Here is a 25,905-nt window from a genome sequence, read left to right as displayed (position 1 = left end):
CAAGAAGCGTGAGACTTGCAACACTGCACCCGGCGACCCCGACCCGGCTGGTGGAGAACCGACACCTCAGGAGGGACCCCAGGACTACTCTAAGACTGTGAGTACAAAAACCTGTCCCCCCTGAGCTCCCACAGCGCCGCCTGCAGAGGGAATCCCGAGGCTTCCCCTGACCGCGACTCTTTGAATCCTAAGTCCCGACGCCTGGGAGAGACCCTGCACCCGCAGCCCCCAGGACCTGAAGGACCGGACTTTCACTGGAGGAGTGACCCCCAGGAGTCCCTCTCCCTTGACCAAGTGGAGGTTTCCCCGAGGAACCCCCCCCTTGCCTGCCTGCAGCGCTGAAGAGATCCCTAGATCTCCCATTGACTTCCATTACAAACCCGACGCTTGTTTCTACACTGCACCCGGCCGCCCCCGCGCTGCTGAGGGTGAAATTTCTGTGTGGGCTTGTTTCCCCCTCGGTGCCCTACAAAACCCCCCTGGTCTGCCCTCCGAAGACGCGGGTACTTACCTGCAAGCAGACCGGAACCGGGGCACCCCCTTCTCTCCATTCTAGCCTATGTGTTTTGGGCACCACTTTGAACTCTGCACCTGACCGGCCCTGAGCTGCTGGTGTGGTGACTTTGGGGTTGCTCTGAACCCCCAACGGTGGGCTACCTTGGACCAAGAACTAAGCCCTGTAAGTGTCTTACTTACCTGGTTAACCTAACAAATACTTACCTCCCCTAGGAACTGTGAAAATTGCACTAAGTGTCCACTTTTAAAACAGCTATTTGTGAATAACTTGAAAAGTATACATGCAATTTTGATGATTTGAAGTTCCTAAAGTACTTACCTGCAATACCTTTCGAAGGAGATATTACATGTAGAATTTGAACCTGTGGTTCTTAAAATAAACTAAGAAAAGATATTTTTCTATATAAAAACCTATTGGCTGGATTTGTCTCTGAGTGTGTGTACCTCATTTATTGTCTATGTGTATGTACAACAAATGCTTAACACTACTCCTTGGATAAGCCTACTGCTCGACCACACTACCACAAAATAGAGCATTAGTATTATCTCTTTTTGCCACTATCTTACCTCTAAGGGGAACCCTTGGACTCTGTGCATACTATTCCTTACTTTGAAATAGTGCATACAGAGCCAACTTCCTACATCTTCTTTTTGTTGCACTGTACCTGATGCAAAGATGTTGAAAATGTTGACATCATAATAATAAACTAAATATTAAAATAAAAAATTAAGAAAAATCGAGGGAGGGAACCTGGTAGCCCATTGACTACCAACTCGATCCTACCCTGAGGGCACTTTTTGAGCATGAAAAGGACACCCCTGGTATCTGGAACATAGATCTAGGCTGGACTAGACGAAGAACTGCCCTTCTGCACTAAAGAAGAGGCAAAGAGAGGCTGCACTGACTTGGACAGCACCTGCTGAAACTGGTGTCTAGCAAAGCAGAGGGACTGTGCCTGCTGTGACCTACTCGTAGAGCAGTTGTCTCCAGAGCCCATCCGAAGCAATAGATTCCAAGGGTCAGTTGGCTGACCTTCTGTTCGCAGAACATGGCCATAACAGCTGAAGAAGCATGCTGGACCAAGTTGGTAGCCCAGACCACCTCCAACCTCTGCTGTGACTAGAATCTGCCGCAGAAAGTTGTACCCGAGTCTGCTGGACCTAGAATAGTCTTTGGAGTGCATCTTGGTGCAAGTGTAAAGCATTTAAACAGCACTAAAAGAATTGAAGAAAACACCCAAGAAATCTGACACCAATTTATAAAAATAGACTGTATATTATGTATTTTTTTTAGACATCCTTCAAAAAAGATCCACCAGCGGCTTCTGAAGCTGTAGAAATAACAAGGCTTAGTAAATCAAAGCATTTCACTCAAGCCCGAGCAAGCATTGGCAAATTTAACTAATTTGATAGGCACTTTTTGAGCCTCAGGCAGTCCTAGGGAGACCTAAGGTAGGGTGGGACATATGACCCAGGCAGGACATGTTCTTTAAATGAAAGGGCAGTAAACATGCAAAACTAAAATTTTTATTGTGTAAAGACTAGGTCAGCCTAAGAAGCTGGCTCTTCATGTATTACCAAAATGAGGTGTACTGTGCAGAGAGTCCAGTTATTCTTTGAGTGGACAGGGGTTTGCTTTAACATTCCCAAGGTGATCTTTTTACGGGGTAGTGTGGTCGAGCAGCCTTAGACTTTGTCAATAAATGATACACACTGCTCAATAAGGCGATCCACGTTAATTTATTCAAATAACACTTAGCGTTAAATAATTTTGGCACCAAGATCATCACTATCAAGAATGTTTCGAATTATACATTTTTACTGGTTTGAAAAATCCACACAGTGCAATTTCTGAAGCGGTAATGTTACCGTATGGAGTAAAGGCATATGCTGTGTACAGGTACTTTACAGCAACTTAAAGGACCAATCTTCTGGAGTTAAGATAAGTATAGTTCAAGGTCCAAGGCAGCACCAACAGATCATTTCGGGAGGCAATGGGGCATGCAGGTGCAGAGGTGCTTTTTAGTCTCAGGTGCCCAAATGTTATCCTGTGGGAAAAGGAACATATAATGTATTTGGGCACTTAGCAGTGACTTACAAGACTGTTCTTCTGGACTTGAGGTGTGTATGCAGCAAGATCCAAGTCCACACAAACAGGTCACCTCAGGGGGGGCCCTGGGGCATCCGGGTGCAAAGGTGTATTATGGTGTTTGGGGTCCTATTCACTTCAATGGAGATCAGTCCGGTAAGAAAGACGCTGCTGGCAGGGACTCCGGCCAGTCCGGGGGAACCCGCAGGAGGGCTCGAACCTTGAGAACCTCAGGCACATAGGAACACTATTGGCCTACTTCTCCTTGGGCTCGGATGCAGTGGTGTCTTTTGGCATTGGGTTCGGGTGCAGGAGATACTTGCGGTTGGAGCGTGCCTGCAGAAAGAAACTGCAGTCGGCATCAGGAAGTTCACAGTTGGCAATCCCAAGGTGGGCTTCAACTCTGGAGGGTCAGGGGACCACGCTGGTACTGTTGGCCCACTTGAACATAGGCAAGAAGGTACAGGTGCAGTGGTGCTTTCTGGTGTCTGCTCTTGGCGATCCTGAGTCCTCGCAGTTCTTCTGGGGTGACTGCAGGACGCAGGGTAGCAGCTCTGCTCCTCCACAGGAGTTCCTGGGTCTTGGTTGAAGGCTGACAGTCCTTACAGACTTTTGTAGGCACAGGCAGTTGCAGGACAAGTTGTCTTTGCAGTAGTCGAGGGCAGCAGGCAGAATGCTGGGGTCTTTTTTTTGTTTTGCTTTTGCGACTCTTCAGGGCCTGTCTTCTTTTTTCAGATCTACAGGAACCGATTTACTGGTGCCCAGGGCTCTCCTAAAAACTGAATCTAGGGGAGTTAGAGGAAGTGTAGGGTTGTAGCAAATGGGCTACTTACCCCTAGGGTCACTAGGCCCGCTATATGACCACTTCCTGTGGGAAGTGGGCATAACCCTGTCCGCGAGTTCCTGATTCTGCCATCACTAAGATGGCAGACTTTCAAAAGATGTATCCACCTCAGGCAGCTCACCTTAGGGATGGAACTGACCTGAGGGTGAACAGACCTCTCTGATTACTTATTTTCCTGACTGTGTAGCCACCAAATGGGCCATAGGTCATGGGGTCGGCATCTCCTCACTTCTGAGGCAAGCCACATCTTTGTACCAAGGACAGTGTGCTCTTCGAAGCCCCCTGCCTTGGAATGCAGATTCGCAGGTCATCCTGTCGGGAGGGGTGTGTTAACAATCCTGCCAGAGCAGATTTTTTTTCCTGACTGCCTGGGAGCAGAGGCTCTCACCCTTGGGGGTCAGAAACATGTCTTTTGGGTTCAAACTAGTGAAACCTAGTCAGTGAGGACACAGGTAGTTGGTATGTTTTTCAGGGGGCACCTCTAAAATGCCCTCTGGGTGCATGTATTAATAAATCCATCATTGGAATCTGGGTGCATGTATTAATAAATCCATCACTGGAATCAGTGAGTGTTTATTAATACGAGATGTTTGACACCAAATATCCTTAGTTTCATTGAGGCCATCATGTAGCTGGGGAACTCGTATTGGCTAGTGTCCAGTGGATTAAAGTGTACTTAAAGTGGCCTCCCTGATCACTTACAATGTCTAAGAATCGACAGACCTAGCAGGGGCATATATGCTCTTGCAGAAATTCCACACATGTAATATGTTGCAACCTGTGTTAGGGCTGGATGGCCTGCTGTAAGGGTGACTTACATATATTGCATGCAGTGTTAGTGGGCATGGCACACAGGCTGTCTACTATATTGTGTTTTAATTTTTGTCTGCACCAAGACACACAGCTTGCAGTGGCAGTCTGCATAAGCTAGGCGAGGGGTCCCTTACGATGGCACAATACATGCTGCAGCCCTGAGGGGCCCTCTTTGGTACTCATGCCCTAGGTACCTGGCGTACCATTTACCAGGGGTGCCCAATGTCTTACTTTAGGAAGTTGGCTCTGTATATACTACCTCAAAGTGAGAGAGAGTGTGCACAGAGTCCAAGGGTTCCCCTCAGAGGTTGATAGTGGCAAAATTAGATAATACTAATTCTCTATTTTGTGATAGTGTGGTCGAGCAGTAGGCTTATCAGAGGGTAGTGTTAAGCATTTGTTGTACACACCCAGGCAATAAATCAGAACACACCCTCAAATACTTAACTCCAGGCCAATAGGTTTTTATATAGAAAAATATATGTTCGATGGCATATGTTGCTGCAGATACACATGTTTGGCACAGTCCGCTGCCTGGTGTTGGGCTCGGAGTATTACAAGTTGTTTTTCTTCGAAGAAGTCTTTTTTGGTCACCGGACCGAAGGACTCCTCCCTCTTCGGCTCCATTGCGCATGGGCGTCGACTCCATCTTAGATTGTTTTTTTCCGCTGTCGGGTTCGGACGTATTCCTTTTCGCTCCGTGTTTCGGTTCGGAAAGTTAGTCAGAATCTCGGAAGAAAGCGTCGGTATTGTTCCGTTCGGTATCGGGATAGTTAGGTACATCGACACCGATCATCGGAAGACTTTGGGGTAGCTTCGATTCCCCCATCGGGGCCTGGTCGGCCCGACCGCGTGCGACATCGAAGCCGATGGAACGGACCCCGTTCCGTTTCTGCCCAAAATGTCACAGTAAGTATCCTTATACAGATCAGCACTTGGTCTGTAACTTGTGCTTGTCCCCCGAGCACAAGGAGGATACCTGTGAGGCCTGTCGAGCCTTCCGGTCCAGAAAAACACTCCGGGACCGAAGAGCCAGGCGTCTACAAATGGCGTCCACGCCGACAAAACAACGTTTCGACGACGAAGAGGAAACATTCTCGGTTCCGGACTCAGAATCCGGAGACTCCGACGTCGAACAACAGCAACAAACTGTGAGTAAGACGTTGAAAAGTAAAACCATCGACAAAACGAAAGCCCAGGGGACGCCACTGCCAACAGGCCATGGCTCGACCCATAAAACAGGCGACCCGTCGAAGGCGCCGAAAAAGGGCACGCCCATAGCGAAGACACCCGACTCCGGTCGAGGGACCGCCATGGAGCAACCTCGGAGCCGAGAAAGCGGCTCCGAGAGACAAAAACAAGATACCGGCACTGAAAAACATCGGCACCGAGAATCCATGCCGAAAGGAACAAAAATTCTGTCGGTGCCGAAACCGAAAAAAGATTCTCTCTCGGCGCCGAAAAATACCACACCTTCATCCTACTCAGAGGAACAAGGAATAAGTGGCCAGATGCACAGATTTGGACAAGAGCTCCAAAGTGTAGAATCAGACTACACACAAAAGAGACTGTACATCCAGGAAGACACAGGGAAGATATCAACCCTTCCCCCAATAATGAGGAAAAGAAGGATCAGTCTCCTCAAGGATGACGCACAACCACAAGCCAAAGTGGTTAAAAAAGTCACGCCTCCGCCCTCTCCACTACAACAGGCATCGCCGGCACAAACACCGCCACAAATGCACTCACCAGCGCAAACTACCATAAGTCAAGATAATCAGGATCAAGACGCTTGGGACCTATACGACACCCCAGTGCCGGACAATGATCCAGATTCATACCCCACAAAGCTGTCACCGCCAGAGGACAGTACCTCATACTCACAACTGGTGGCTAGGGCTGCAGAATTCCACAATGTCCAACTGCATTCCGATCCTATAGAGGATGATTTTTTATTTAACACCCTCTCGGCTACACATAGCCAATATCAATGTCTCCCAATGCTACCGGGGATGTTACGGCACGCAAAACAAATTTTTGAAGAGCCCGTAAAATCAAGAGCCATCACCCCAAGGGTGGATAAAAAATACAAACCACCACCCACAGATCCAGTGTTTATTACTTCGCAGTTACCACCTGACTCCGTAGTAGTAGGGGCAGCTCGCAAAAGAGCAAATTCCCATACATCTGGCGACGCCCCACCTCCGGACAAAGAAAGCAGAAAATTTGATGCGGCAGGAAAAAGAGTAGCATCACAGGCAGCCAACCAGTGGCGCATCGCAAATTCTCAAGCGCTGCTGGCCAGATATGACCGCGCTCACTGGGATGAGATGCAACTTCTCGTAGACCATCTTCCCCAAGAATACCAAAAAAGGGCGCAGCAAATAGTTGAAGAGGGACAAACGATCTCAAACAATCAAATCCGCTCTTCACTGTACGCAGCCGATACTGCAGCGAGAACAGTCAACACTGCTGTCACCATAAGGAGACACGCTTGGCTCCGCACTTCAGGCTTCAAACCTGAAATCCAGCAGGCTGTCCTTAATATGCCCTTCAACGAAAAACAACTTTTTGGCCCTGAAGTGGACACAGCCATTGAAAAACTTAAAAAGGACACAGACACGGCCAAGGCCATGGGCGCACTCTACTCCCCGCAGAGCAGAGGCTCTTTTAGAAAAACTCCATTTAGAGGGGGGTTTCGTGGCCAACCCACAGACACCACCAGCCAACAAACAAGAACCACACCATATCAGGGTTCCTTCCAAAGGGGAGGTTTCAGGGGATATAGAGGGGGTCAATTCCCAAGGAGTAGGGGAAGATTCCAGACTCCAAAAACACCTCCACCTAAACAGTGACTTTCAAGTCACGCAACCCCTTCACTCAACACCAGTGGGGGGAAGACTAAGCCAATTCTACCAATCTTGGCAACAGATTACAACAGACAATTGGGTATTAGCAATAATCCAACATGGCTATTGCATAGAATTCCACAAATTCCCACCAAACATCCCTCCCAAAACACGCAAAATGTCACCACAACATTTAGAACTTTTAGGACTAGAAGTTCAAGCACTACTGCAAAAGGATGCAATAGAGTTAGTACCAGTACAACAAAAAAACACAGGAGTTTACTCCCTGTACTTTCTAATTCCAAAAAAAGACAAAACATTAAGACCAATATTAGATCTCAGGACACTAAATACCTACATCATATCGGACCATTTTCACATGGTCACACTACAAGACATCATTCCACTGCTCAAACAGCAAGATTACATGACCACATTAGACCTAAAGGATGCGTACTTTCATATACCAATACACCCTTCTCACAGAAAGTACCTACGGTTCGTATTCAAAGGAATACATTACCAATTCAAAGTGTTGCCATTCGGAATAACAACTGCACCAAGAGTGTTCACAAAATGTCTAGCAGTAGTAGCAGCACACATCAGGAGACAACAGATACATGTGTTCCCTTACCTAGACGATTGGCTAATCAAGACCAACACAGTAAAAAAATGCGCAAACGACACCACATGTGTCATACAAACCCTTCACAAACTGGGGTTTTCCATCAACTATACAAAATCACACCTAGAACCGTGTCAGACACAACAATATCTAGGAGCAACCATCAACACATCAAAAGGAATTGCCACTCCAAGTCCACAAAGAGTGCAGGCATTCCACAAGGTAATAAGTGCTATGTTTCCAAACCAAAAGATACAAGCAAAATTTGTGCTAAAACTTCTAGGCATGATGTCATCATGCATAGCCATTGTCCCAAACGCAAGACTACACATGCAACCCTTACAACAGTGTCTAGCATCACAATGGTCACAGGCACAGGGTCAACTTCAAGATCTGGTGTTGGTAGACCGCCAAACATACCTCTCGCTTCTATGGTGGAACAGCAAAAATGTAAACAAAGGGCGGACATTTCAGGACCCAGTGCCTCAATACGTTATAACAACAGATGCTTCCATGACAGGGTGGGGAGCACACCTCAATCACCACAGCATTCAAGGACAATGGGATATACACCAAACAAAATTTCATATCAATTACCTAGAACTGTTAGCAGTATTTCTAGCGTTAAAAGCCTTCCAACCCATAATAACACACAAATACATTCTTGTCAAAACAGACAACATGACAACAATGTATTATTTAAACAAACAAGGAGGAACACACTCCACACAATTGTGCCTCCTAACACAAAAAATTTGGCAGTGGGCGATTCACAACAACATTCGCCTAATAGCACAATTTATTCCAGGAATACAAAACCAACTAGCAGACAACCTTTCGCAAGACCACCAACAAGTCCACGAATGGGAAATTCACCCCCAAGTTCTGAACAAGTACTTTCAAATTTGGGGAACACCCCAGATAGATTTGTTCGCAACAAAAGAAAACTCAAAATGCCAAAACTTCGCATCCAGGTACCCACACCGCGAATCACAAGGCAATGCTCTATGGATGAGTTGGTCAGGGATATTTGCATACGCTTTTCCCCCTCTCCTTCCATATCTAGTAAACAAGTTGAGTCAAAACCAACTCAAACTCATACTGATAGCACCCACATGGGCAAGACAACCTTGGTATACAACTCTACTAGACCTTTCACTAGTACCGCATGTCAAACTACCCAACAGACCAGATCTGTTAACACAACACAAACAACAGATCAGGCATCCAAACCCAGCATCATTGAATCTGGCAATTTGGCTCCTGAAATCCTAGAATTCGGACACTTAGACCTCACACAAGAATGCATGGAGGTCATAAAACAAGCTAGAAAAGCTTCCACTAGACACTGCTATGCATCTAAGTGGAAAAGATTTGTTTACTACTGCCATGCCAATCAAATACAACCATTACATGCCTCTACGAAAGACATAGTAGGATACTTACTACATTTGCAAAAAGCAAATCTCGCTTTTTCATCTATAAAAATACACCTCGCAGCAATATCTGCTTACCTACAAACTACTCATTCATCGTCTCTATTTAGAATACCAGTTATTAAAGCATTCATGGAAGGGCTAAAAAGAATTATACCACCAAGAACACCACCAGTTCCTTCATGGAATCTTAACATCGTCTTAACAAGACTCATGGGTCCACCTTTCGAACCCATGCATTCCTGTGAAATGCAATATCTAACCTGGAAAGTCGCATTTCTCATTGCAATCACATCCCTCAGAAGAGTAAGTGAAATACAGGCATTTACCATACAAGAACCATTTATTCAAATACACAACAATAAAATAGTTCGAAGAACAAATCCAAAATTTCTGCCAAAAGTAATCTCACCATTCCATTTAAATCAAACAGTAGAATTGCCAGTGTTCTTCCCACAACCAAATTCCGTGGCTGAAAGGGCACTACATACATTAGACATCAAAAGAGCACTAATGTACTACATTGACAGAACAAAGCTAATCAGGAAAACAAAACAACTGTTCATAGCTTTTCAAAAACCACACATAGGAAATCCAATCTCTAAACAAGGCATTGCTAGATGGATAGTCAGATGTATTCAAACATGCTATCTTAAAGCCAAAAGAGAATTGCCTATTACACCAAAGGCACACTCAACCAGAAAGAAAGGTGCTACAATGGCCTTTCTAGGAAACATTCCTATGAGCGAAATATGTAAGGCTGCAACCTGGTCTACGCCTCATACGTTTACTAAACACTACTGTGTAGACGTACTAAATGCACAACAAGCTACAGTGGGCCAAGCTGTACTAAGAACATTATTCCAAACTACTTCAACTCCTACAGGCTAAACCACCGCTTTTAGGGGAGGTAACTGCTTTATAGTCTATGCCAAACATGTGTATCTGCAGCAACATATGCCATCGAACTGAAAATGTCACTTACCCAGTGTACATCTGTTCGTGGCATTAGTCGCTGCAGATTCACATGTACCCTCACACCTCCCCGGGAAGCCTGTAGCCGTTTAGAAGTAGATCATGAATCTTAAACATCTGTACATTTGTAAATAATTATTATAAACTCTTAACGTACATACATATTCACTCCATTGCATGGGCACTATTTATAGCAAACAACTCCATCCTCACCCTCTGCGGGGAAAACAATCTAAGATGGAGTCGACGCCCATGCGCAATGGAGCCGAAGAGGGAGGAGTCCTTCGGTCCCGTGACCAAAAAAGACTTCTTCGAAGAAAAACAACTTGTAATACTCCGAGCCCAACACCAGGCAGCGGACTGTGCCAAACATGTGAATCTGCAGGGACTAATGCCACGAACAGATGTACACTGGGTAAGTGACATTTTCATTTCTTTATTTCTAGAACCACAAGATTCAAATTTTAGGTAAGTACATAAATTGTAAGGTACTTCACACATGTAAGTATAGAACTTTGATTTAAAACATTAGTACACACAGTTTTGGTTAAAATGGCAATAATCTATTTTAATAGTGGACACAGTGCAAAAATCAACAGTTCCTGGGGGAGGTAAGTTTGGTTAGTTTTCTTAGGTAAGTAAAGCACTTACACAGTCTGTCTCCTGGGCATAGGCAGCCCACCGTTGGGGGTTCAAGGCAACCCCAAAGCCACCGTACCAGCAACACAGGGCCGGTCAGGTGCAGTCGCTGTTGGGGTGCAGGGAGGTCAACTCAGGGCGTCCACGTCGTTGGAGTCACCTGGGAGTCCTCTTTGCGGTGTTGGTCGGGTGCGGAGTGTGAAGACTCACGCTTCTGGCAGGAAGTTGGAGTCTCTTTAAAGTTGCTTGCTTTGTTGTTGTTTCTTGACAGAGCCACTGTCCTTGGGAGTTTCTTGGTCCTTCAGGTGCAGGTTAGTCCTCGGAGTCCTCAGCAGTCGCTGGTCCCGCTGTGCAGGTTATCTGAGTCTGGAGACAGGCCGGTAGGGCTAGGGCCATGTCAGCTATCGTCTCCGTCGTCTGTGCGGGGCTTTCAGATCAGCAGTTCTTCTTTCTTCAGGTTGCAGGAATCTGATTTCCTGGGTGCAGGGTCGCCCCTAAATACTAAATTTAGGGGTGTGTTTAGGTCTGGGGGGCAGTAGCCAATGGCTACTGTCCTTGAGTGGTATACAGGGGGCATCTCTAAGATGCCCTCTGTGTGCATTTTTCAATAAATCCCACACTGGCATCAGTGTGGATTTATTGTGCTGAGAAGTTTGATGCCAAATTTCCCAGAATTCAGTGTAGCCAATATGGAACTGTGGAGTTCGTGTTTGACAAACTCCCAGACCATATACTGTTTATGACTACCCTGCACTTACAGTGTCTAAGATTTGACTTAGACACTGTAGAGGCATAATACTCATGCAACTATGCACTCACCTGTGGTATAGTGCACCCTGCCTTCGGGCTGTAAGACCTGCTAGAGGGGTGACTTACCTATGCCACAGGTATTGGGATGTGGGCATGGAACCCTGAGGGGAGTGCCATGTCGACTTAGGGATTTTCTCCCCACCAGCACACACAAGCTGTGAGGCAGTGTGCATGTGCTGATTGAGGGGTCCCTAGGGTGGCATAATACATGCTGCAGCCCTTAGAAACCTTCCCTGGCCACAGGACCCTTGGTACCAGGGGTACCAGTTACAAGGGACTTTTCGGTGTGGCAGGGCTGTGCCAATTGTGGGGACTAAAGTACAGTTTAGGGAAAGAACGCACTGGTGTCCTGGTTAGCAGGAACCCAGTGTACTTCAAAGTTGCATCAATTATCAGCCTAAAGGTTGGTGGGACTGCTGCAACAAAAGCAGTTTCCTACACTCCACCCGTCCTCCGTCCTCTCCCAAATCTTCCAGCCTACAGATCAGGAGACTCGGCCACAACCTAGGAGAGACTTTCCAACTTTATCAGACAAGGAAGGAGACAGGCTGGATTGTTGCAGGGCCTACTCTGCCTTACATCCTCTGGTCCAGGTCTTCAGGGTTAGAGGTGCCCACCTCTTTAGGAAAGGGCCCCATTTTGACATGGTTACCCCCTCCTTTTGCCTGGTATCTGATGTGATTTCGATTGAAAGTGCACTGGTTCTTGCTAACCAGGTCCCCAGTGCCAGATCTCTTTCCCTAAAACTGTTCAGTTGTTTCCCCAATTGGAAAATCCTTTAGCACCCTATGCAAGTCCCTAGTAAATGGTTCACCTGGTACCTAGTGCCTGAGGTGCTAAAGAGGGTCCCTAAGGGCTACAGCATGAATTGTGCCACCCTAAGGGACCCCTCAACAAGCATGACAGGCTGCCATTGCAGGCTGTGTACTGGTGCAGACAAAAGTGACATTCTGACATTCCACACAGCCCTTGTGCTGTGTCCCCTACACTGCATGGAATATATTTGTTACCCTTCTAGCAGGCCTTACAGCCCTAAGGCATGGTGCGTTATATTATATGTGAGGGTATATTTGCTCGAGCAGATATGCTCCTGCTATGTCTTAGTCAATTCTCACTGATAGTAAGTGACAAAGAAAGCCATTTCAAATGCATGTGTGGGTCACTGGTAGGTACGGGTTACCCAGCTACGTGATGGCTTCACTGAAGGTAGGGATGTTTGGTATCAAACATCTTGTATTGGTGAACCCACACTGATGACAGTGTTGGATTTGCTAGTACATGCACTCAGAGGGCACCTTAGAATGGCCATCTGAAACCACACCAGCCTCTGGTGTGCTCGCTGACCAGTTTCTGCCAACCTGCCACCTGATAGAAGGGAACTGGCCCACTAGGGTGAGAGCCTTCTCTCCAGAGGCCTAGAACAAAAGCCTGTCCGGGAAGATGGTGTAACACCCCCTCCCACAGGATGACCTGCTGATAAGCCTGCCTAAGGCTGCAAACCTCAGAGGGCTGCCGCCTATGAAATGCAAATCTGACTCCCCTCACAGGCGAGGGAGCCACCACACCCCTGTCCAGAGCCCGTTTGGCTCCTGGAAAGGCATGCCACCTCTAGGCTAGTACCACCCTAAAGGTGGGCTTCTCCGAGGTGGACACGATTTTTCAGAGGTAGCCCTATTTGTGTTGGCATACCTAGGAACGCTGGGACAGGCGTATGCCCACTTCTCACAGGAAGTGATCATATAGGGAACGTAGTGACCCCAGGTGCCAGTAGTCCATTGACTACTACCCTACAAACCCCTGACACCCCTAAATTCAGTATTTAGAGCGGCCCCTGGTGCCAGTGAAGCAGATCCTGATTTCCTTATTGTAGGAAAGTACCATCTTTCTAGCATAGTTACTCCCCCTTTTTGCCTGATGTCAGTGTGTTTAAACTGCAGTTCACTGGGATCCAGGACCCCAGTGCCTGTGCTCTCGTCTCTAAATTTGATTGCTGGTAAACTCTTTACGCCCACAGTTGGCATAGTGGTGCAACTATATAAGGCATCGGTACACCAGGGGTCCCCCCTGCGCTGCAGCATGTATTGACACCCATGGGAGCCCATGCAAACTGAAGGCAGGCCTGCCATTGCAGCCTGTGTGAAATAGTGTATGCACCCTTTCAACGCTGATATAAGGCGTGCCTAATATCCTGGTCTCTGCACTTAGACACTGTACGTCACCCCTCTGGTAGGCCCTTCAGCCCAAGGGCATGGTGCATGTCCCTAAATGTGAGGGTACCCCTGCATGAGCAGGGTACCCCTACAAACCCCTGACTCAATTCCCTGGGCTTTGTAAGTGTGTGGAAGCCATCTTAAGGTATGCAGTGGACACTGGTCAACACGAATCGTCCAACTACATAATGGCTTCTCTGAACTTAGGCATGTCTGGTATGAAACATGTTGGACTCATGCAACTACACCGATCCCAGTGCTAGTTGCATTATCCCCTGTACTCTGGGAGTTCCTTAGATGATCCTCTAGTTCTGCCCATGCAGCCTTACGGGGTCTGGCTGCCAGCCCACATTACTACCGACTACTGACACTGTTCTGCCCTCCTGCTGATGTGCCTGGCTCAGCCAGAGCAAGGCAGAACAAAGGATTTCCTGCAAGGGAGAGGTGTGACCACCTCCCCCTGTGCATGGGGTGGGGTGGCCTCTGAGCTCCATCCTACTGCTTTGAAGGGTACACATTTGGTGCCCTCCTTGCATAATCTGGGTTGTACCAGTTCAGGAACCCCTGGTTCCTGCTCTGGGGTGAAACTGCACAAAGGACAGGGGAGTGACCCCTCCCCCCTGTCCAGCTCCTCCCCTGCGCAGAGCTCTGCCAGGTGGCCCCTTGATTCTGCCATTTTGAAAATAAGAGGGGCAGAGGCTCCTGGGAGCATCTGACTGGTTAGGCCAGGTAGGTGACATCCCTGACCCCCTCTGAGAGGTGGGTCACTTCAGAGAGTTACTGTAGGAAGTTGGCTCTGTATGTGCTATTTCAAAGTAAGGAATAGCAGGCACAGAGTCCAAGGGTTCCCCTTAGAGGTAAAATAGTGGTAAAAAGAGATAATACTAATGCTCTATTTTGTGGTAGTGTGGTCGAGCAGTAGGCTTATCCAAGGAGTAGTGTTAAGCATTTGTTGCACATACACATAGACAATAAATGAGGTACACACACTCAGAGACAAATCCAGCCAATAGGTTTTTATATAGAAAAATATCTTTTCTTAGTTTATTTTAAGAACCACAGGTTCAAATTCTACATGTAATATCTCCTTCGAAAGGTATTGCAGGTAAGTACTTTAGGAACTTCAAATCATCAAAATTGCATGTATACTTTTCAAGTTATTGACAAATAGCTGTTTTAAAAGTGGACACTTAGTGCAATTTTCACAGTTCCTAGGGGAGGTAAGTATTTGTTAGGTTAACCAGGTAAGTAAGACACTTACAGGGCTTAGTTCTTGGTCCAAGGTAGCCCACCGTTGGGGGTTCAGAGCAACCCCAAAGTCACCACACCAGCAGCTCAGGGCCGGTCAGGTGCAGAGTTCAAAGTGGTGCCCAAAACGCATAGGCTAGAATGGAGAGAAGGGGGTGCCCCGGTTCCGGTCTGCTTGCAGGTAAGTACCCGCGTCTTCGGAGGGCAGACCAGGGGGGTTTTGTAGAGCACCGGGGGGGACACAAGCCCACACAGAAATTTCACCCTCAGCAGCGCGGGGGCGGCCGGGTGCAGTGTAGAAACAAGCGTCGGGTTTGTAATGGAAGTCAATGGGAGATCTAGGGATCTCTTCAGCGCTGCAGGCAGGCAAGGGGGGGGTTCCTCGGGGAAACCTCCACTTGATCAAGGGAGAGGGACTCCTGGGGGTCACTCCTCCAGTGAAAGTCCGGTCCTTCAGGTCCTGGGGGCTGCGGGTGCAGGGTCTCTCCCAGGTGTCGGGACTTAGGATTCAAAGAGTCGCGGTCAGGGGAAGCCTCGGGATTCCCTCTGCAGGCGGCGCTGTGGGGGCTCAGGGGGGACAGGTTTTTGTACTCACAGTCTTAGAGTAGTCCTGGGGTCCCTCCTGAGGTGTTGGATCGCCACCAGCCGAGTCGGGGTCGCCGGGTGCAGTGTTGCAAGTCTCACGCTTCTTGCGGGGAGCTTGCAGGGTTCTTTCAAGGCTGCTGGAAACAAAGTTGCAGCCTTTCTTGGAGCAGGTCCGCTGTCCTCGGGAGTTTCTTGTCTTTTCGAAGCAGGGGCAGTCCTCAGAGGATGTCGAGGTCGCTGGTCCCTTTGGAAGGCGTCGCTGGAGCAGGATCTTTGGAAGGCAGGAGACAGGCCGGTGAGTTTCTGGAGCCAAGGCAGTTGTCGTCTTCTGGTCTTCCGCTGCAGGGGTTTTCAGCTGGGCAGTCCTTCTTCTTGTAGTTGCAGGAATCTAATTTTCTAGGGTTCAGGGTAGCCCTTAAATACTAAATTTAAGGGCGTGTTTAGGTCTGGGGGGTTAGTAGCCAATGGCTACTAGCCCTGAGGGTGGGTCCAAAGGGAGGGGGTCACAATCCTAACCCTATTGGGGGAATCCTCCATCTGCAAGATGGAGGATTTCTAAAAGTTAGAGTCACCTCAGCTCAGGACACCTTAGGGGCTGTCCTGACTGGCCAGTGACTCCTCCTTGTTGCTTTCTTTGTTCCCTCCAGCCTTGCCGCCAAAAGTGGGGGCCGTGGCCGGAGGGGGCGGGCAACTCCACTAAGCTGGAGTGCCCTGCTGGGCTGTGACAAAGGGGTGAGCCTTTGAGGCTCACCGCCAGGTGTTACAGCTCCTGCCTGGGGGAGGTGTTAGCATCTCCACCCAGTGCAGGCTTTGTTACTGGCCTCAGAGTGACAAAGGCACTCTCCCCATGGGGCCAGCAACATGTCTCTAGTGTGGCAGGCTGCTGGAACCAGTCAGCCTACACAGATAGTCGGTTAAGTTTCAGGGGGCACCTCTAAGGTGCCCTCTGTGGTGTATTTTACAATAAAATGTACACTGGCATCAGTGTGCATTTATTGTGCTGAGAAGTTTGATACCAAACTTCCCAATTTTCAGTGTAGCCATTATGGTGCTGTGGAGTTCGTGTTTGACAAACTCCCAGACCATATACTCTTATGGCTACCCTGCACTTACAATGTCTAAGGTTTTGTTTAGACACTGTAGGGGTACCAGGCTCATGCACTGGTACCCTCACCTATGGTATAGTGCACCCTGCCTTAGGGCTGTAGGGCCTGCTAGAGGGGTGTCTTACCTATACTGCATAGGCAGTGAGAGGCTGGCATGGCACCCTGAGGGGAGTGCCATGTCGACTTACTCATTTTGTTCTCACTAGCACACACAGGCTTGTAAGCAGTGTGTCTGTGCTGTGTGAGGGGTCTCTAGGGTGGCATAAGACATGCTGCAGCCCTTAGAGACCTTCCTTGGCATCAGGGCCCTTGGTACTAGAAGTACCAGTTACAAGGGACTTATCTGAATGCCAGGGTGTGACAATTGTGGATACAATGGTACATTTTAGGTGAAGGAACACTGGTGCTGGGGCCTGGTTAGCAGGGTCCCAGCACACTTCTCAGTCAAGTCAGCATCAGTATCAGGCAAAAAGTGGGGGGTAACTGCAACAGGGAGCCATTTCTTTACAGTTACTAACCGCCTTTTAGGGTTAATTAAGGGCTCCCTTGAGGGTGGGTCCTCCGATTCGCCGAGCAAGACTCTACAAGTAATTCTCTGCAAGACATCTGCTCCTGGTCTCTGGAACTGCTGCTGATCTGCTTTGGAACCATAACACTTCTGCTTCTGGTGGGAAGGCTCCCATTGCATTATTTTTTATCCGGATCCTGCAAGAATTCCTCAACATCCAAGGCTGTGCATCCTCCAGGTTCACAAGGACTCTGTTTGCACCTGGAAGCACAAATTAATCTCCCTTGGAGTGAAGGAGTCACTCCCTTGCATCCACAGGCCCCTCAAGACAACATCGACTAGCTGGTGGGGTCTGCTGTCCCACGGACATCAAAAAGCTCTGCATCACAGGTGGTGGGTGTGTGGCCTCCTCTGGGTCATGGTTGTCTTCTGACTAACCTGGGAGACTGTGGGTCCCTACTCCTGCCACTGGACCGGAACCCCTGTGCACCGCAACGGTTGCTCTTGCCAAGGCGTGTTGACTCTTCCTCTAGGAGATCTTCAGGTGCTAAGAAGCCCTGGCCTCCAGCACTATGCAACTAGAAGATCAGCCCCTGTCCTGCATCTCATGTAACTTGGGACTTCTGTTTTGTTGTGCTGCTGAGGCCTGCTTGTTAATACCTGTATCCATCACCTGTGGGTCACTCGTGGGGGCTCCAACGAATTCTGGCCTTCCTGCATGCTGCTGGCCAGCCTCGACTCCCCCTCAGTGGTAGAGACTCCTGGACCTCGCTGATCCCCCAAAACTTTGCAAACACATCTTCTGCTCCTGCTTGCATTTGCCAATGCTGGTTGGTGACCTATCTGGTCACTGACTCTCCTGACATCCGGCGACTTTCGAGACAGCTCGTAGGTGACTCCTAGGATCTTCTGCAGCTCCTGGACCCTGCAGCTGGACTTTTTCCTCCACCACCTGGGCACCTCCAAGGGTACTGGACTCTGTCCCTTTCCTTTTCAGGTCCTGAATTCCACCGGCCTGGTCCACGGGTTGCGACAGCAACTAGACAACCCAAGGCTTCCCCTGAGAGAGTCTCCCTTCTGCATCTGGGTCCCCTGATGTAGATACTCCTGTCTTCTGGGGTGGGGGCACTCTCCAACCTCCCTCTTGTCTGTTGGTTTCCTTGGACCCCACTGGGAAGGGTCCTGAAACACACAAACTCAAACCACAACTTCCCTGTGTTAGTCTGTGGGGCGACTGGGTAGGTAACCAAGCTGCAGCTGATCATTGGGGGCACTTACCTTACTTACCTCTGATGTTTTCATGTACCCCCGCCCCTTGCTAACTACCACACTTACCTTGGTTGGGTTCACTATTTCTCATTCCACTTACTTAGTATATTGTTTGGCCTCCCCCATGGGGCCCTGTATATTTTCTGCTGTTTCTGTTGGTTATTTTGTGGGTATATTGTTTGTAAATATCTCCAAAGAAGATATACCAATGCAAATCTAGTAGTAGTGCTGTAATAAAGAATCCTTTATTTTTGCGACACTTTAGTGGTTCTTTCTTGTGAGTGAGTTACTGTCTGACTACTGTGGTATTGCAAGTGCTTTACATTTCTCCAGGATAAGCTTTAGCTGCTCGTCTCCGCTACACCTAGAGAGCTTTTGCTATCTGAACACCTATTCACTATCACAAAGTGTTGCCAGGGCTCAGTATAGGGTGCCACACCATAGGTGCGAACCATAAACTGATCCAGCCTCCTACACTGAGAAGCCTAAGGACACCGAAGAGCTGCGCCAGCAGAAGAGGTGACAAGAATCCTTTGACCTGGTGCAAACCCTGCCGGCCTGTCTGCATCCCTCATAGATATCTGCACCAAAGGCGACTCGTCCTTCATCTGTGACTCCAGAAACCCAGGACGACGGCCTCCCTTTGAAAAAGACTCATGACCTCCAGTGAACAGCGGACCTGTTCTCCAAAAAAATCCAAAGCAAGAGACTCTGAAGCCTCTGGAACCACCAGAAACCAGACACCTGAAGTCACCAGCGCACCTTCCGTCTCTGACCTGAGGTGAAGTGGACCACCGGTGCCAACAAGGTTCCCCAGCCATTCAGATTCCGAGTCCATTGTGGTTTCACCCCTCCTGGACTCCCCGCTGTTCCCTGCAGCCTCTGCACACAGCCTCCCTCTACCGCGACCACTGAAGTCAGAAAAACCTGACCCCTAAGGACACCTTTGCACCAGTCGCCCATGAACCATGGAGAAGAGGACCAATGGTTGCCTACCTGTGCCCAAGCATTGTGAAGCCTTAACCCCGCTGTTGGTTCAGCCTGACTACCCTCCTGTCCAGAGACTGCAGCTTCTTTTTTTGCAGTGACCAATCTCCATAGAAATTCATTGGTAACGAAACACTGTTTTGCACTCTGCACCCGGTTGCCCCTGTGCCGCTGAGGGTGTACTGTGAGTGCTGCCTTGGAGCTTGTTCGCTACTTTCCTTAACCCCAGGAGATTAGTCTTGTAAGTCGCTGTACCTCTACCTGTTGACAGAACTTGTTTTTCCTCCCATAGGATAACATTGCAGAACTCAGAAATTGCACTGTCTTCTTTCCAAAGTGAAAAGAATTCCTATTTAAATTGTACGTACTTGAATGATTTTTCTCTGATGCCAAAACATATATAAAGATATTTGCTATTTTTATAAATTGGTGTGGATCTCCTTTTAGAGTCCAGCGTCTTATTTATTGGCTATTTTGTGTATTTGTAGGTGCATTGCACTCCTCTGTGTAAAGCCACAGGCTACTTGACCACACTACCCCTAGATAGAGCACTTGGGCTTTGCATAGGTAGCTCCCATCAACTCACTGGGGATACCCTGGACCCTTTACACTGTATTGCATGCCACATAAAGGGCTAGCTTTCTATGTTGGTGGTGCAGCGGTTGGGATACAAGACTTGACATCTACTGTACTACTTGGTTGATAAGTGATTCCACAGAGGAATCTTAAAATTGTCTCTAGTTAAGTATTTCTTCCTGTTTTCAACCTTTTTCTAAATTCCTTTAAATAGCTGTAGGGCCTTGGTTAAGTGCTCACCACAGGCAATTTGAACTACTCTGAAGCTACCAAGAAGATGATGACAAATCTAGCCAGAAGCCCAGACTTAAAGGCAGTACCCTTGCATAAAACAGCACCATTCACCAGCACAAATACTTTGGAAGCGAGAGAGAGATAGAGAATACAAGAACATTTGATTTTAATAGTGCTTGATGTGGATAGATAAAGTTAATAGAAATCAAGATAACAGAATTGGGCCACAGCATGTTCTGGAAATGTCCCATACTCCAAAAGTCATGTTCACCCCCCGTAGCCTTGGTATATAGAAATCTAGTGGAAGCAGATTTTATAGAAACAGACTAATATATCTATAAAGGATGTTGGAGTTATCTGGATAATTTTCTTCAGAGACCTAATTCCCAAAAAAAGCAGAGGACTCTTTACTAAAATAAAGTCTTCCACCACCTGTCAGTTTGCCGAATATGTCAAATCTACCAGCAATGTATGCCCCAGTGCCACCCTCTTTATTCTTTGCCTCTTTCCCCTGAAGGCTCAGAGTACTTCCATTTAGTAACAAAACTGCAATAGCTAAATCTGTTTTTAAATCTACCCATACTGGATGTACTTTTATGCCTGCCTAGTTTAGAATTTAATGTTTAATGCATAGAAGAGTTGGAATTAACCTACATTTCTGAATAAAGGAAACTTGAATGATTGAGTATTGAATATACTACAGCTGATTCCAAATGTTATGCTTAGTTTAAATTCCGTTTTAATGTATTGGCCTAGTTTGAGTCCTACCATGAATCCTAGCCAGTTTGTTTATGCATCAGAATATTGCACTACTTTGTCTTAATGTTATTGTTAGTTTGATCTGTTCTTAACCAACTCCTAGTACTTACTTGCAAACTTGGGTTGCTTCTTGCGTTTGCTTCACATGTGGATTTTCCTTGTGTGTTTTACATGACTCTTGTTTTATGGATTTCTTCTGTATTTCCCTGTTAACTTCATAATCTTTCTTCTAGGGATTGATGGAACTGCAGATGGTGCTTCCAACTCCAGATAGCGATGAGAAGAATGGAGTGAATCTCCTGCATAGACTATGGGTGGTGAAGTTTGATGTGGAGGATGAGATCAAAATATTGGCAGAGAGGTAAGCAGTGTCTTGGTCACCTGCTCTTAGTGAAAGGGAATACCAGGAGAAGAGGGAAGACCGGTATTGCATTGTTTGGGTTGTGTGAAAGGCCATAGATGAACGTGGGTAGATATGGGGGGGAAAAGTAGTTGGTGTTTCCTGAAAATAGGGAAATTAATGACTTTCTCTTGTACAAAGAGATTATTGTTAGGCCCCTAAATACTGACGTTAGAAATGCAATCAAGCTGGTCAGAGTAGTATGACTACCACTCTTCCTTTACTCCATCCAACGTAGGCCCCCCTCAAGTGTGGCCTTAGAAATTCCAACCCCTGTGGGAAACTCCACTTTTCTTGCCGCTCAGAATTATTTGGACTTTTCTGTACTCTGGCATTTCCAATGATTGCTTTCTAGCTCTCACCTCCAAGACAGGTGTTAGCTGTCTGTAGGTAAAAGCCTCTTTTGTTCTGTAGGAGGCTGACTCAGTATATGGTGTACACCTATAGGTGAGGCACCCTTATACTAATTCCAGGCAACCCTTAGTGATAGTGTAAGAGATTCTGGATAACCGGAGCTTTCAAATGATATCTGTGGGGAGCAGATAAGGCTTATCTAGGAGGGTGTAAAGCAGTTGCAAATACCACACAGATCAGACAGTGATGTACACACAAGAAAGAACCACAACAATGTTAGAAAAATAATGTATTATTTATTTTAACACAAACACTAAACTAACTTTGGTATATCTCCTAACCGGAGATATGAACATACAAAAATATACTCAAACAGCTAAGTAAAAGCATAAAATAATGTGGGCCGCTATGGGGAGGCCAAACCATATACCAAAAAATGGAATGTGAAAATCACTGCCATCTCAAGCTACCACCCAATGACCCTTAATACTGGGGAAGCACTAAAACACCAAAGGTAAGTAGCTATGTTTCCCAGGTGCCCGTTTGTAGAGTTGTAACCCCAGGTCAGTGTCCTTAGGATAACGTGGGAAGTCGCGGTTGGAGATTTCGAGTTTTAGGACCATTTCCAGAGGAAACCTTTTGGGGCAAGGGAGGTTTAAGAGTGCCCTCACCCGTGTATACCCAGAGAAGCAGAGTACCTACAGCAGGGAGCCTAGGTGCATAGGGGGTGAAGTTGTGTTGGAACCTCCCGTTGAAGTCAGTGAGGACCTCAGTTATCCACTGCTGTCGGACATGTGGACCAGGTCAGTGTAACCCAGGTGTGGATCCCGGAAGAAGAGGACCTAAGGAAAGAGGGGGCAGAGTCCAGAACACCCAGGGGTGCCCAGGCGGTGCAGGAGGCACCCTTCTTAAAGATGCTTTCCTGCCAGGCGGGGAACTAACTAGTGCAGCTGTGGAGTCGAGTCCCACGCCGGTCGTCAGATTGGACAGCGGTCAGCAGAACCACCAACAAGCCTTGGCAAATGCAAGAAAGCTTGGCACGGAGTGTTGCAAAATTTTAGGGACCAGTCCGGTCGAGAAGACTCTACCTTTGCATATAACCCTGGCCCCGAAAATATCTCTCCATCCCAAGACAACTTCGATGCTGAAAACATCTTTAATATCCAAATTCTCAGCGCCTAAAACGTCCTTGGTGGGGAAAACGCCAAAGACTGCTGCAGCACCAAAGGAGAGTACAATTCAGCATATCCTTGTAGGAAAGTACCTCTTTTTGTCATGGTTGCCTCCACTTTTTGCCTGCAGTCAGTATGCTTGGACTGTTTTCACTGGGATCCTGCTAACCAGGTCCCCAAGTGATTGTGCTCTCTCACTCTAAATTTGGTTGCTTAGGACTTTGTACGCAGCAACATCACAAAACAAAATAAAATGATGGAGTCGAAACTTTTCAAACACTCACCCCCAGTCAAAGATCTGGGTTTAATCCATTGTTATGTTGCTCGCCACGTCACCCAGTTTGGACCCTGCCATATGCAAATCAGTATTGACCCTGTTCCCCATAGGAACATTCCAGCCCGAACTGCTAGGCCTAGTCCTCCCTGGACAGGAAACAGGCATCCTGGGACCAGTTTCAGGGTATCACCCTTCATCAGCCAGGCTAGCTTGAATCCAGTGGCGCAGCGAGCAAGGGACCCACATATGGGCATACCCATGCCATTTATGGTGCACAAAGCAACATCACAAAATAAAATGATGGATGGAGTGTCGAAACTTTACAACACTCACCCCCAGTCACAGATCTAGGTTTAATCCATCATTATTTTGCTCGCCACGTCACCCAGTTTGGACTAAAGTGGCAGGGGTATGCCCAGACGTGGGCCCCGTGCTCACTGCGCCACTGGATTCAAGCTAGCCTAGCTGATGAAGGGTGATACCTTGATACCGGTCCTAGGATGCGTTTTTCCGGTCCAGGAAGGACCTGGCTTGGCAGTTCGGGCTGGACTGTTTCCATGAGGAACAGGGTTAAGACTGATTTGCATATGGCTGGGTCCAAACTGAGGTGGCGAGCAAAAAAACCAATGGATTAAACCCAGATCTTTGTGACTGGGGGTGAATGTTTGCATTGTTCAGCATTCTGTCCATCATCTGTTCTTTTTAGGACTTTGTACGCCGCACAATTGCCATACTGGCATCCCCTTATAAGTCCCTAGTGTAGGAAGTTGGCTCTGTATGCACTATTTCAAAGTAAGGAATAGTATGCACAGAGTCCAAGGGTTCCCCTTAGAGGTAAGATAGTGGCAAAAAGAGATACTAATGCTCTATTTTGTGGTAGTGTGGTCGAGCAGTAGGCTTATCAAAGGAGTAGTGTTAAGCATTTGTTGTACATACACACAGGCAATAAATGAGGAACACACACTCAGAGACAAATCCAGCCAATAGGTTTTGTTATAGAAAAATATCTTTTCTTAGTTTATTTTAAGAACCACAGGTTCAAATTCTACATGTAATATCTCATTTGAAAGGTATTGCAGGTAAGTACTTTAGGAACTTTGAATAATTACAGTAGCATATATACTTTTCACATAAAACACAAATAGCTGTTTTAAAAGTGGACACAGTGCAATTTTCACAGTTCCTGGGGGAGGTAAAGTATTGTTATTTTTAGCAGGTAAGTAAATCACTTACAGGTCTCAGTTTTGGGTCCAAGGTAGCCCACCGTTGGGGGTTCAGAGCAACCCCAAAGTTACCACACCAGCAGCTCAGGGCCGGTCAGGTGCAGAGGTCAAAGAGGTGCCCAAAACACATAGGCTTCAATGGAGAGAAGGGGGTGCCCCGGTTCCGGTCTGCCAGCAGGTAAGTACCCGCGTCTTCGGAGGGCAGACCAGGGGGGTTTTGTAGGGCACCGGGGGGGACACAAGTCCACACAGAAAGTATACCCTCAGCACCGCGGGGGTGGCCGGGTGCTGTGTGCAAACAAGCGTCGGGTTCTCTGTAGATTTCAATGGGAGACCAAAGGGTCTCTTCAGTGGTGCAGGCAGGCAAGGGGGGGGCTCCTCGGGGTAGCCACCACCTGGGCAAGGGAGAGGGCCTCCTGGGGGTCACTCCTGCACAGAAGTTCCGTTCCTTCAGGTGCTGGGGGCTGCGGGTGAAGGGTCTTTTCCAGCCGTCGGGACTTTAGAGTCAGGCAGTCGCGGTCAGGGGGAGCCTCGGGATTCCCTCTGCAGGCGTCGCTGTGGGGGCTCAGGGGGACAACTTTGGTTACTCACAGTCTCGGAGTCGCCGGAGGGTCCTCCCTGAGGTGTTGGTTCTCCACCAGTCGAGTCGGGGTCGCCGGGTGCAGTGTTGCAAGTCTCACGCTTCTTGCGGGGATTTGCAGGGGTCTTTAAATCTGCTCCTCTGAAACAAAGTTGCAGTCTTTTTGGAGCAGTGCCGCTGTCCTCGGGAGTTTCTTGTCTTTCTTGAAGCAGGGCAGTCCTCTGAGGATTCAGAGGTCGCTGTTCCTGGGGAAAGCGTCGCTGGAGCAGGTTTCTTTAGAAGGCAGGAGACAGGCCGGTAGGTCTGGGGCCAAAGCAGTTGGTGTCTTCTTTTCTTCTTCTGCAGGGGTCTTTCAGCTCAGCAATCCTCTTCTTCTTGTAAGTTGCAGGAATCTAAATCTTTAGGTTCAGTGAAGCCCTTAAATACTAAATTTAAGGGCGTGTTTAGGTCTGGGGGGTTAGTAGCCAATGGCTACTAGCCCTGAGGGTGGGTACACCCTCTTTGTGCCTCCTCCCAAGGGGAGGGGGTCACAATCCTATCCCTATTGGGGGAATCCTCCATCTGCAAGATGGAGGATTTCTAAAAGTTAGAGTCACTTCAGCTCAGGACACCTTAGGGGCTGTCCTGACTGGCCAGTGACTCCTCCTTGTTATTCTCATTATTTCCCCCGGCCTTGCTGCCAAAAGTGGGGCCGTGGCCGGAGGGGGCAGGCAACTCCACTAGCTGGAGTGCCCTGTGGTGCTGGAACAAAGGGGGTGAGCCTTTGAGCCTCACCGCCAGGTGTTACAGCTCCTGCCTGGGGGAGGTGTTAGCATCTCCAC

The 25,905-nt window shown here is 47.9% G+C and overlaps 1 protein-coding gene across 2 annotated transcripts in view; it reads left to right on the top strand.

Annotated features, from left to right (window-relative positions):
* GCN1 (GCN1 activator of EIF2AK4) overlaps positions 1-25,905 on the top strand; it is a 1,158,386-nt gene that overhangs the window by 591,596 nt on the left and 540,885 nt on the right. For both annotated transcript variants that reach the window (XM_069215038.1, XM_069215039.1), the window contains exon 29: positions 21,312-21,439. In XM_069215038.1, the coding sequence (XP_069071139.1) occupies positions 21,312-21,439 (128 nt within the window). The remainder of the gene's footprint in view (positions 1-21,311; positions 21,440-25,905) is intronic.

The sequence above is a fragment of the Pleurodeles waltl genome, chromosome 11, assembly GCF_031143425.1.
Source record: "Pleurodeles waltl isolate 20211129_DDA chromosome 11, aPleWal1.hap1.20221129, whole genome shotgun sequence".
Taxonomy (NCBI): Eukaryota; Metazoa; Chordata; class Amphibia; order Caudata; family Salamandridae; genus Pleurodeles; species Pleurodeles waltl.
Note: the sequence above shows the minus strand (reverse complement) of the source record. Positions and strands in the feature narration are given on the sequence as shown.